Source organism: Geotrypetes seraphini, chromosome 5, assembly GCF_902459505.1.
Source record: "Geotrypetes seraphini chromosome 5, aGeoSer1.1, whole genome shotgun sequence".
In the NCBI taxonomy this organism is placed as follows: Eukaryota; Metazoa; Chordata; class Amphibia; order Gymnophiona; family Dermophiidae; genus Geotrypetes; species Geotrypetes seraphini.
This window is the reverse complement of record NC_047088.1, coordinates 210,436,741-210,450,840: the sequence shown is the minus strand read 5'-3', so window position 1 is coordinate 210,450,840 and position 14,100 is coordinate 210,436,741. Positions and strand designations below refer to the sequence as shown.

The 14,100-nt window shown below is 40.3% G+C and overlaps 1 protein-coding gene across 2 annotated transcripts in view; it reads right to left on the bottom strand.

Moving 5' to 3' along the window:
- The window catches only part of KCNH7 (potassium voltage-gated channel subfamily H member 7), a 457,016-nt gene extending 443,378 nt beyond the window's left edge, over nucleotides 1–13,638 (bottom strand). For both annotated transcript variants that reach the window (XM_033947144.1, XM_033947145.1), the window contains exon 1: nucleotides 13,392–13,638. In XM_033947144.1, coding sequence (XP_033803035.1) covers nucleotides 13,392–13,467 — 76 coding nt within the window. In that variant the 5' untranslated portion in view covers nucleotides 13,468–13,638. The remainder of the gene's footprint in view (nucleotides 1–13,391) is intronic.
- Nucleotides 13,639–14,100: the final 462 nt, after the last annotated feature.

Below are 14,100 nucleotides of genomic sequence, written 5' to 3'. Positions count from 1 at the left end.
TTCAGTAAAGAAAGGGGGCTCCTTTGATACAGTAGGTGTCTATTGCAGAGGGGTGGAAGGGCTGGAGTATTCTTTTACTAGCACAGTGCTAATGCTGGATCTGTGGCATTCAGTTAAATCAAATAAATGGCCAGTGTTTTGTGGGGTTTTTTTTCCCCAAGAAATTTTATTGAAAATTTTGTCAAAATACAAAAAGGGAAAAACTGGATTATGTCAATATCATATACATGGAACCATGAGTCATCAGCAACAAAATAATCTGATTACAACAGAAAAGAAAATAGACCAAATGCGCGTATGTAATTTTCAAGTTTTGTAGATCTGATTGAATCTGCATTGCCTGGAGGTATTATTTACTAGCCCCATAAATAAGGTTATGTTACTGCTGTGTGAAAGGGGGATTGGAAGGGCGGGTGATCCGGAGAGGCTGTGTGATGCTGGGAGGGGTGAGGATTACCACATTATTCATGGAGGAATTAAGGAAGAGGACCACTCAGCTGCTAAATGAACCTTTTCACTTGCAGATAAGGAGTATGAGCGATTTTAGCAGACAGTGTGCACACACAAAAATTAACACAGAGTGAGAAGAAGTCACTAACACCTGGATTTTTTTAATACTGTGCTGCTGAAATGTGTGTGCAACAGAATTGCTTAACAAGCCATCAACTATCAACCGACTATTGACGTTTATTGGCAACAATTAGGATTTGTACACACATCTGGCGCTATGCTATTCTAGAATGCTGGATGTCGAAATCCCATAACATGTGATTCCCAAATGGCGTGGCCAGGAGTGTGTCGGGGGCATTCCGAGAAATTGCATGGCTCAGTGTACCCAACTTGTGAGCCAGTATTTTTACCAGGTTTCAACAGGTGTAAGTCTGGCGCATATAGTTAGGGTCCCTCAGAAACGTGAAACTCTTCAAGGGAGGAACGCTCCCCCCTAGAGATGGATCAGAGTTTGCCTTCCAGTCATTGCAACTGTGTCAATGCTGGTCACGCTCCATGTTTGGTTACAAAAAAATAAATAATTAAATAAAAGTTACAGTCTTGCAACTTCTTGTGTGAGTTCTTTCTTATTTTTTCTTTTTCATAAAATAAACCTGGCAGTTGAAAATTTGTATACACTGACAGCGTCCTTCGGCGATGTTGTCACATCACGAAGTTCAAAACGTATAAGTGCTGAATTAAGGATTTCTATAGCGACTTTGATTCGGGTCTCCTGAAGAAGCAATCGAAACGGGGCCACGTAGAGACCCCCTACCCGATACAAAGTTAAGTCATCACATTATTTACAACCCATAGAGTGATGTTTATTTTATGAAAAAGAAAAAATAAGAAAGAACTCACACAAGAAGTTGCAAGACTGTAACCTTTATTTAATTATTTATTTTTTGTAACCAAACATGGAGCGTGACCAGCATTGACACAGTTGCAATGACTGGAAGGCAAACTCTGATCCATCTCTAGGGGGGAGCGTTCCTCCCTTGAAGAGTTTCACGTTTCTGAGTGACTCATATTTTGCTGACCACGGTTCATGCTAAGGTTACTGGCTTTGAAAGAGAGGTCAGTCTATATAGTTTTGGATTTGAGCAATTTTCTGACTTCCACTAGTATCTAAACTAGTATTACCCCTACGATTCCTTAAGCATATAGTTAGAGTGCAGGAATTGGCCGTTTGATTCTATAAAAGGTGTGTGCCCTTTAAAAAATTGTGCTTAGTGCCAGTCTTTTCTGGCGCCCATCTTGATCAATATTTATAGAATCTATTATAAAAATTTTGGTTTTAAACAGCCCATGTGAAATAGGTTTGACAGGATACAGGAGAGCCTACCACCACTGTTCTTTCTAAACTGAGTGAGATTCCTCCACCTACAGTCCTGCCAGTAAAGGGTGCCATAATGAGAGACAAGCATGCTTTTAGGGCTCTATGGAACCTACCTATCCTTAGCAATTGAAAACATAATATTGAAGCACCACCACCCACTGGCAGCAATGAAGTTGGAGGGCTTCTACATATTTAGAGGGAACAGGACCTACCATACTCTTTTCTATAAAGCCTCATTTGAACATGACATTTATATTCAGGTAAATACTAATTTTAGCAAGAACATATCAGTATATCGGGGGACTGCCTTAAAGTGCATGTTAAGGTCTTACTACATAATGAGATATTTTTATTGTGCAATGAAGGCAATTCCCATACACACTATGCTTTATTGCATAAACCACATAGTTTAAGTGCTTATTGTAGAATCACTATTTGTGTTTCAGATGTGCATAAACTGGCATTTAGACATTTATATTGTATAGCCATCTAAATCCTAATTTTACAAAGTTTGGATATACATTCTAAAACTTGCAAAGGGGAATATGGCAAGGAGGCATGATCTGGGTGAGTTTTGGGTGGGACGGAAACAGGCCTTATAATAAATGTATAGTTCCCATTTCAGAAGGGGAATGAACGTTTGTGTCCAAAATGATTGATGGCATGATTTACACCTGCTACCCAGGACATTTCACTCTCAGAAACGTGCTCGCATTAAGCAGCACTCTACTGGAGGGGTTAGGGGGAGGTTGCCTCCTTAACCCTCTAATGGTTGATGATCCCTTCCTGAATGCAAAACTGACAAGAAATATAGACCTGTGCAACAGCCTTAGGTAAAATAAATGTGTATGTTTGTAAAATGTCTGACATACATGATTAGGTACACAAGACCTTTCAGTTGAAGCACTAAGCAAACTTATATTTAAAAAAAAAAAAAAAATCAGAAACATTGAAAAAAGTTGACCTTGGGGTTAGAGGCTCATGGTGTAGAGATTCAGGGTTCAAATCCCAGGCCTCCATTAGATAAGGCAGGAGCTGGCAGGCTCAAAGTCCCGCAACAGATCAGCATTCAGAATTGGCGGCAGCAGCTTTTCTTCTACATCGAATGGGTAAGCACGATGCTAGTGGGGCAGGAGGTAGCACTCATGGATAACAAAGGCATAGGTCATCTTGGGCAGAGGTTACCAAGATGCGGTGCTGGAGTAGGGGGTGGAAGGGTTGAGAAGGAGTGCTTCTGAACCTAGGGGAGAGTAAGGGCTGTTGCTGGACATGGGGGGTGAGTAGAATGGGGGGTGCTTTTGAACCTGGGGGATGAGTGAAGGGTGCTGCTGGACTTGGAGGGATATGAGTATGGGGTACAGCTGTAGGTAGGTAAGAATATGGGGTGCTGATGGACCTGGGGAGGGGATGTGAGTGAAGGGTGTTGTTGGACCGGGGCGGGGCTGAGAGTAAGGGGTGCTGTTGGACCTGAAGACAGGGTGAGAGTAGGAGGTGCTGGGGAACCTTGGGAAGGGGGTGTGAGTATGGGGTACTCATGGACTAGGGAAGGAGGTGTGAGTGAGGAATGCTGGTGGACCTATTTCTTCTGGCACTTTGTGCACTGTGCTATTAAGGCTTTGATAATTCATTGTCCTTCTTCAGGGAAAAAGTCTCACACCTTGCCCTTCTCTTTTTCCTCCCTTGACCTCTGGGGAAGAAGACCCAACGCCCAGCTCTATCTCCTCTTACATCTTAAGATTCCCCTGGTAGAAAGAAGGCACCTGATACTTCCCTATACTCGTTTTTCTACTGCAATTTTGAACTGCCACAGGGAGAGATGGAGGTTAGGGAACAAGGAACAGGGAGATATTGTTTAAACTGCATTATTGTAAATATTGTGTGGTTTTGTGCTAATAAAAATATTTACATTAAAAAAAAAAATGTTAAAACTTACAGCAAGATGTCTAGTTTTTGTAGACTGGCTCACCGGGATCACCTAAATTTCTAATCTTGGTTTATATTTGAGTCAACCTTTTTTACCTCCTTTTTTAGGGAAAGAGGTCACCTCAGTTTATATTTGGATCGGTTTATAGTCAAGTATATATGGTAATCAGTGTCTAAATGTCCATTCATCAACATATTTTAAAATAAACTCTGCATAGGTAGATTCTGTAAAATACTAGGCAAACATCAGATATCCGATTTATATGTCCTTTCTAAAATACAACTCATAAAGTAAAATAAATTTTCCATTTTTACTGTAGTTATGAGGACAACTCACTAACTACATCCCTTGTTGGATTTAGTTTGACTGCACGGCTTTCTGGGCATAGCTTTTCACAAACAATATTATGAACACAATTACATTGTATTTTAGTGGTTAAGGAGTAGGACAGAGGTCGAGAGAATCTCTTCAAACATATTTTGGATTTACCTCATACTTTATCAGTAGTAGGTCAGGAAGGGTTACATTTTAATTTAGCCTATGGCTTTTAATTAGGTACAGTTGGTATTTTCCTTCTCCTTAAGGCTTAAAATCTAAGGGGCACTTTTACAAAACTGCATTAAGTGATACCACAAAACATGTTAAAGCATTTTGTAGTAGTTTGCCTCCTAGCATGCCATAATTTATTATTTTTAAAGATATTTTATGGGAGGGGGCATGGCATAGGTGGGAAATGGGCATGGAAAACATTATCCAGCTAGTGTGTTCACATTAGCACATGCTAAAAGGATAGGACAGACATAATTTTTCATTTCCTGAATAGGAGGTGGTTAGTGCTCCCACATTATCCTTTTGTATGGCCTGCACGATAATGGAAAAATTAGCGTGGTACCCGCAAAAAAAAAAAAAAAAAATCCTTAATATAGCGCTGCGGTAAATCTGAGCTTGGCATTTGGGAAAAATCTTGCAGTAGCCTGTGCCAAGACCAGTAAAAGGGCCCCTTAGTTTGTACCTGAGACAATGGAGAGTAAGCCACTTGCTCAAAGTCCGCAAGAAGGGGCAGTGGGATTTGAAGCCTAGCTTCCCTGCAAGCTGATTTTCAAAACCTATCGCCAGCGATAAGGCCAGTTAGAATGGGAATGATGTGCATATAAATCTGTGTGGAATGATCATAGGTCTTTAGCGCAGAAAACAATGTGCACAGCAGAGATGGCTGCAAATTGTATTGCTATATAGTCAAACATATGTTAATGACATCGTCTGCTATGCCTTCCCAATGCTCAGAGAACAGCATGCAAAAAAAATCCCTGTTCTTCCTGCCGGAAAAATATAGCCAGACTGGAGCTGGCAGTGGAAGGTTTGAAGAAGGATGTCTTTTGATTTCCAGTTTAAAATCTGGATGCTTTATTTTTGCTTGTTCTGCTCATGGTTGTATGTTCCTTTGCAATTGTTAATAAAGATAATTGAAAAAAAAAAAAAAATCTGCTGGATTTGATTTCTTTTGGAAGCAGATGAAAGTCCATTCAAACCTCTGTGCCGCTAGTGAGAAAGAAATGTGTGTGAGTCCCGGCAAATCTAAAAGTGAAAGCACATTTTGCCTGTTTTCTCTGCTTCAATATAAGACTTCCCAGTAAAAAAAAAAAAAAATGTTGAAAAGCTTATATTTATGACTGCAGGAAAAACAGCACCGATGTGTGCTGTAGGGTTGTTTGCCTGGCATATGCACATAAGAGCTGCAATTACCGTGACACTCTGCGCAAACATCACGCACCTTCCTCCCCTTGCTTTCACTCTTACAGTGTGCAAATAATTTGAAGATCATTTCTTTTGAGCATTGGAAAATTATTTTTCTGCTCTGTTTCGGCGGAATGGGGTATGCGCTGTTGGCTCTACCTTGGGAGTTATGAGAATTGGCCTTCTGATTCTCAGTCTCATTAGGATATTCTTCCAGTTTGAAAATGTATTGAATCACAATAACCCTTGGTAGCATTACTAACATCACACATGCTCGCTGCCAAAATGAAATTTTGGATTGCGTTTGGGACTGTTCAGGTTCGCTGTTCTCTCATCCAACACTGATGAGCTAGAGCTCTTGTTAGACTCTAAGGGGCCTTTAACTTGAGTATGTTAAACACCTAGGAGGCAATTCTAATCTAATCTAAAATGGGATTTATGAGTTGCTATGCCTAAATCAATTCAAGGTGATTTACAGTACAATTTAAGAAGATTCAATTTAGTACAGTACAGGGATGCTACAGGAGATACATTACAAAGGTGTACCCTTGGTAAAGGGAGAGCTAGTGTACAGACCTAATATGTTAATAAACATTACATTGGTGTCTTTTATTCTGCCAATACTTTGCGGTTCTAGGCGGATTACAAAAAGAGGTGTTCTGGTCATTACAAGGTTTGGTTGGCTGTTTGGTTGGAATGTTTAGGGTCTGGGGGAAAAAAAGAGGTAATCGGTTATATCATGAGTCTCGCTTGATAAATTTCCTGAATAGCATGGTTTTTATTTCTCTTCTGAAGGTTTTGTAGTTTGGTGCTGAGATCAGTAAGTTGGAGAGGTGGCTGTCACATCTTACAAGTCTGATGGATGTTCTTGAATACAAAAATGGGAGAAAAATGGAGGTCACTACTCAAACCCATCAGCCAAGCAACGCAAAGAGCAATGCATGACCATGGAGATAAATTTAGGCAACAAACAAAAACATGGGTAATTCTGAAAGAGAGAGACAATATGTACAAGCCACTTGAGCATTTAGAACTAGATTCAGTAAATGGCCCCCACATTTGGGTGCCCAAAAATAAATACAGGTCATTGTCGACTTACCACCTATGCGACATGCGACCGTTTGAGTTTACGACGTGTTTCCCCAGCCCGTACTAATTACATTTTTTACCCCTCCCGGCCTACCTTTTCCCTGGTGGTCCAGCGGTGTATCCTGCCTGAGCCCCGCCTGCCGATGTCAGAAGCCAGCAGTGCACCTGGGCCGGCACGCGCAGGAGCGAGCTTTTAGAACTCCCGCCCTGCCCTGCACCGCTGACTGAAACACTGCCATAAGTTCTCATGGGAGAACCACAAGTCCCATGAGAACCACAAGTGCCGCGAGAACCACAAGTCCCGTGAGAACTTACGGCAGTGTTTCAGTCAGCGGTTTAGGGCAGGGCAGGAGTTCTAAAAGCTCGCTCCTGCGCGTGCCGGCCCAGGTGCGCTGCTGGCTTCTGACATCGGCAGGAGGGGCTCAGGCAGGATACACCGCTGGACCACCAGGGGAAAGGTAGGCCGGGAGGGGTATAAAATAGTTAGTACATTACTGAATACAGTACTTTATTAACATAGGCCGACTTACGACCGAATCAACTTACGACCTATCAGTCAGAACCAATTGCGGTCGTAAGTCGATGACTACCTGTATCTGCGTAGAGTGCTATGCTATAAACAGTGTTCCAAATTGCATGTCATTTATAAAATAGCACATAGCGCCAGGATCCACGCCCAACTTTAGGAATAAGGATTTATATAAATCTTGGTGTGTAAATTAGGCACAGATCCCCGGTATTCAGTAATACTGTGTACTTGTTTAGCGAACGCCCCTGACCTGCCCTTGTCACTCCCAATGCCTTGCCCCCTTTTCAGTTGTGCACTAAAAGATTTGCACACTGATCTTTATAGAATAGCGCTTAACAAGATGTATGCATAAATTCTAACTGGAGCCAATTGATTGCAATAATTAGCTGTTAGCGCCCAATTACTGCTAGTTATCCGCTTATGCTCAAAGGGGCAAATTCTATAAAGGACACCTATCATAGGGCTCATTTTACTAACGGGCACTAGAGGTTTTTAATATGGGCTGGTGAGGTAAATGCTCCAATGTTCATAGAATTCCTAGCGCAGTTTAGTAAAATCCAGCATTTATTTGTAAATCGGTGCCAATTATGAGCTTTAACAAGCTCACAATTGGAAAAAAAAATTGGTACTATTTTAGAAAATATGGATGCTTATCATATGGCACCTAACAGTGAAATAGACATGTGCAGAGGAGGAGAGTGACTTAGGTGTCGCTAGGCGTGATTTTATAAAGAACTTAAGCGCCTATAATGAAGGCCTATCTTTTTAGTTGCCAATTACAGAATCTGGCCTAAAATGCATGCTCAACATGGGCACACCACCAAATTTGAGCACACAATTTTGGGCACCCTATATAGAATCTGGGAGTTATTGTACAGAATAAATGTCACTTTCACAGGGAAGTGTACCCTTACATGCTCAAGACGCAGCAAAACAGCAAAGTGCTGTTCTGTGTTGCACATAAGTGCCATTGCACAGAAATGCTTAATATATTTAATAACAGTTTCTTTTTTTCTGTTTTGCTTTTTTTTTTTTTGATAGCACATACAATCACATGGGTAGAGAATGAGGGATGGGGGGGGGTGCACCACTTAAGAACATAAGAACATAAGAATAACCTTACTGGGTCAGACCAATGATCTATCAAGCCCAGTAGCCCATTCTCACGGTGGCCAATCCTAGCAAAAATTCAAGGAGTAGCAACATTCCATGCTACCGATCCAGGGCAAGCAATGGTGTCTTTCTCAATAACAGACTATGGACTTTTCCTCCAGGAAATTGTCCAAACCTTTCTTAAAACCAGCTACACTATCCGTTATGTGTATACTTGTTTCATTTTGCTGCCTGTAGTTACACCAGGAGTATAACTGGGGGATCTGCAGATACTTAAACACAATGCACATTGATTCTATAATGGAATTTGGGTGGCTAGATGCCTTTATAGAATATTTTCTTACCACTTCAGGGTGCCAAAAAGGAGTCGCACACCTATAGGGGCCAATTTAATAAATGATACTGAAAAATCAGTGTTCAATGCTATTCTATAATAGCTATTCTAGAATATAGCATTGAGTGATGATTTTGGCACCCAAATTTAGTCCAAAAAAGAACAGAAAATGTCTCACCAGAAAGTCCAATCCGGTCAAAAGAGAAGGGACAGAAAGATACTTCCACTTTTGAGTTGAAATAAAACAGAATCTTTTATTCATAGAGGAACATATAAAACTACAGACATAAGGAGACCCAACATGGCCAGTGTTTCATCGAGTGAGCACCTTCCTCAGGGGTCCAATGACACACTTGGAAGAGCAAGGAACTTTTGATATCCAAGTGTATACACTATTAGAGAATCCATTGGAATGATCAGACATAATTTTTAGCTAGTATCACCGTGAAACCAGATATAATTTTCCAGCACCCAGTTTGGGCACACATCCCTAGTATTCCATAACATTGCATATACATATTATACATATTAGGCACCCAATTCCCAATTAGTGTCAGTTAGCACAAACATTTGGCACTAATTGGTTCCTTGTCTAATTTAATTGATCAGTGCCCAAATATTGTCATCCAATTTTGGATTATATAGAATCTGGGGGACAATGTATGAATTTATTGATGCCAACTCTTTCAAAAATATTAGAGCTGGTAAACACTGTGTCTAGACACAGTAAGAGGGCTTGTTCAATACTGTGGGTGTTCAATACCCTCTGCATCCACAGATTTAGCACTTATTTATAAATTAGTGTAGACTAACATTTAGGACTGCCAGAAGAACTAACAAATTGATTCCGGAAGAGATCAAATCGGCTATGTCACTCAAAGCCCAAATGATGAAGTTACAACTGTCTTATTTTGGTCACGCTATCAGAAGAGTGAGATCACTGGAGAAGGACATCATGTTTGGAAGATTGAAGGAACCAGGTGAAGAGGGTGACCTGCAATCAGATGGCTGGACATGTTGGAAACAACCATGGGGATGACTCTGGAGGACCTTTCTGGACTAGCACAAAACCAATTTATTTTTAGATCCGCAATTCATCAATTCATGGCAGGTGCTTACAAAAAGGGCACCTGCCACATGTCAATCACCGACAGGCACCACTTCCAGAATCACGGCTTGTTGGGACACCAGGAAATTATTTTTCACTGAAAGGGTGGTTGATCGCTGGAATAGTCTTCCACTTCAGGTTATTGAGGCCAGCAGCGTGCCTGATTTTAAGGTCAAATGGGATAGACACGTGGGATCTATTCACAGAGAAAGGTAGGGGAGGGTCATTGGGGTGGGAAGACTAGATGGGCCGTGGCCCTTATCTGCCGTCTATTTCTATGTTTCTATGTTTCTATGTTTAGGCACCAGAAAAGTAGGCTAGGGTTTCACAAGCCTGCTTTTTCAGTGACCAGGGTCACATTAGAATTGTGGCCGCCGTGCATAGTGACACCGAAGTCCAGTGCCACTCTAACTATGCCCCTTTCCAGGCTTCAGTGTCACTATGCGCTGCTAGCCACCAGGGAGGTAGGGGCTGGTCAGGGAGGCTGCTTAGCGGCGGCTTTTTTTTTTTTTTTTGTTAATCACCTTATAATTGGTTTTAAACAATGCGGTCAATTATTGTGTTGTTTATTATCAATTAAAGCAATTAAGTTAGATGGCCTACTGCCACCTAACTTTCGGAAGCACAATGAGAATCTGGCCCTTAATGTGGTGACTTGACAGCACATTCTAATTCCCATATTAACTGATCAAAAAGATATAAAAAGGATGGAGTCAGTTCAGAAGAAGGCTACTAAAATGCGTGGTCTACATCTTAAGGTGTAAAGATCTCAATAAGTATACTTTGGAGGAAAAGTAGGAGAGGGGAGATATGATAGAGACATTTAAATACTTATGTGGCGTAAATGCATATGAGTCGAGTCTTTCATTTCAAAGGAAGCTCTGAAATGAGAGGGCATAGGATGAAGTTAAGAGGTGATAGGCTCAGGAGTAATATAAGGAAATACTTTTTTACAGAAAGGGTGGTAGATACGTGGAACAGTCTCCTGGAAGAGGTGGTGGAGACAAAGACTGAATTCAAGAAAGCATGGGATAGGCACATTGGATCTCTTAGAGAGAAGAAGAGATAATGGTTACTGCGAATGGGCAGACTGGTTGGGCAATTTGGCCTTTATCTGCCATCATGTTTCTATGTTTCTATATAAAGGAGTAGGGAATGGGCATGAGCTGTGCCTTGCAGATAACACACAGAAACTTACTTCACATTAACTTACTAAGTCAGTTAGCACAGACCACTTAATAGCACCTCAAAAGGTGGCATTAGATTAATCCATGTTATCTGCAATGCGGTTATAATGTGATAGGTTGTTGTCATTGTGTTAGTTGTGTAGGAAGATGCTGGGCACATCTCCAACAGATATACCACTGAGGCTTTACAGTTACCTGCATCATTTTTTGTGACTAATATACAGTGCATTAACTGCAAATTTTGAATGCACTTTATTGAAAGTACCCTAAGAGAAATCTCCCACAGCACCTGTAAACATATCCTGTTAATTATAGTTAATATGTCCTGGAGCACTTAACCAAATTGTTATATAAATATGCAAGTAATTCAGGAGTGTCAGTGCAAGAGGCTGGAAATCATATGATATACTACCAGAACTGCAGTAGCAACTTCTCTGTTATTAAATCTAATTATCAAGGCCCTGATTCACTAAGGCTTTTTTCCCATTCCGTGTCTATGAGGGGAAAAGCTTAGTGAATCAGGGCCTAAGTGATAAAATTAGACACTAATGGGAAATTAAATGACACCATGCCAAAGCAAACATGGTAAAAAGCAAGAGGGGCTGATGCGTTCAAAGCTAAACATATCTCCTGATATTTGCACGTCTCATTACACCTTCTGCAGCATTTGCTTGTATTTACAATCACAAAAAAACCATGCAATTGTTTTAGCAGTGCCGTATTTGCCAGTGGTCAGTCCTCTTCTAAAGCTGCAAATAAAAACCTCTTGCACTTTCCCCGTAAAAGTCTCTGGATTATGGAGCTGATTTTTTTTTTTTTTTTTAATTGACCATCATAATGTTTTATGCATAACTCCATATTTGTCACCAGTTTTGGTTGTTTTTTTTAACATTCTTAAGAAGATTCATAGCGGTGGTTGCAGACACAGTTAACTTTCCTAGGATTTTAAGTGAGAAAGAGTAAAGGGGAAATGAGTTCAACATTAACATTATTGCACATATCAGCTTGCCTCCTATCACAAACTCCATGACATGGAACTTCAAGTCTAATTATGGGCACACAATTATTTCTCATTGACAAATGCTAAAATGCATGCAGAAGCTGATTCTATAAATGGCGGCTAAATCAACCAGCACCTAGAAAAATGGCGCCAGCCGCATGTCAATCACACTTAGGCGCCATTTATAGAATCACAGCTAGTGGAGCCTATTTGTTGACGCCTTTTCATGATATAGCATGGAAGAATGATCTAGCATTAGTATACATTGAACAGAAATTTAATAATAATTTTTTTTTTTTTTTTTGCTCTTACCCAGAATGCTATGATTAGCTGAGGGATATGAAGGGATTTTAAGTTTGAATTTATGTTGAGCATATTTTATTAAATTGTAAATGTAACATAAATTGGTCGTAATGGTTATAACATGTGTAATGTGTTGTTCGACTGAATATTATGTATGTTTTGAATGGAAACTACTTAGACTTAAACGGTCTATGAATTTTAAAAATAAATAAATAAATAAAAACGTGAAAACATAGGCCTACATTTCAGGTGCCTAAGTTTTTGGAGAATTGCGCTTAGCAGTGCCTAAGTAATGCTTCACCCATATAAATGCCCACTTTGCCACTAAATACTATGCGATAGGCGTCTTATCGCCCAATTAAATTTTTTCCTCAATTATTGAGACTATTAAGGGTATTTTGCCAATTATCCCCCCCCCCCTCACACATACACTTTTACAAAGCCGCATTAGGCTTTTGAATTCTATGAGCGTCGGAGCTAATACCGCCATGGCCAGTGATAAAAAAGCCTAATGTGGCTTTGTAAAAGGAGCCCTAAATTAGACACCTAAGAGGTGGATAACCTTAGATGCCCTTTATAAAATCAGCTCCACAATATTTTTCTTGCAGTACTTCCTAGTCTATTTTTAACCATATAACAGGGAAAAGATTAAAATAGGTGGGAAAAATAAAAGCAGGGAGGTAGTTAATATTTTTTCTAGTGATGCATTTTGGACTTGACCCACAATTCTCTTATAGCTTTTTGGTATCAGAGATTAGAGACCTGTCAGGTCTTCCATCAGTACAAAAGAAATCCTAGTAATAGCCCAGTAGAAGCTTTATACCTTCATACAAAACGAATGCTAAACAAGATACTCTGAAAAACACCTCACCTGTATTCAGGTTTTCAGATGAACATGTAAATGGCTCATAGAAATGCTCTTTAAATTACAGCAAAACTATTTCACAGGTTCCATGTTTATGAAAAAGGTTTTTAGGTTAAAGCTAGCTATTCATTTTTAACTAGCTTTTAGGCAGGAGAAAACAGATGATTAAATCATGAATCATTACTTTTTACTTGAAAATGACTTTGTATATATTAAATGCAGTAATGTAAAAGCAATGCCTTTCACTTTGGAAAGACCGAAGTCTGAGAGGTGTAGTATATCCTCTCCGGCTGGAAACTTAAACAGCTCTCCTTGCACCTGAAATCTTGCAAGTAAAACCTGCAGAAATCTATGCTGCACATTTCATTAGAACTTACTTTGCCCTTCAAATTTTCGGATGATGGTCCCCAGAAATGTATTTTGCGGTGCCACATGGCCTCTTCGTACTGGCATGTTGACACCACTTCGATGCTCTGATCAATTCCCAACTGCACACAAGGCTTCTCCAGTTGCTTCCCTTTGATGCTACAGCCCAAGGCACTGAGCGAGCATCCCTTTGTGACAAGTCATCCTTCTGCATCTGAAACACTTCTAAACACAGCCTTCCCCCTCCAGAGCGGAATCCATGCCCCGGTCCTTCAGAGAGCTCGCAGTGTTCACAAGGCTGATGAATCTATTTCTCTAATGCAAAACACTGAATATCACATTTTAAATAGATGTGACCTTGCAGTTTATAAAACGTTATGATGCTTAAGGCTGGAAGACTAATGCCGATCTGCCAGAGGGAGTGACGTTCCCCACTTCAGGGCTTTAGCACAGCAGCACAGCTCCGATTACTCAAGCGTGGCTTAGCAAGATCCAGTCAGCCAATAAATCTCTCCAAAACTCAGCATCAAACAGCTACAGCAGGAAGCAGATAGCGTTTCAGTATGTTGTGTCCCTTTAGCGATCGGAAAATTAAAGCTCATCTCATATTTAAATCTTTCATAGAGGACCACAATTCTCTTTTGACAGAACTGCCTCCTCCCTTGTATGCAAATGTTGATTTTTTTTTCCCCAAGTGAAAACAAGTTAGATATTTGTTCT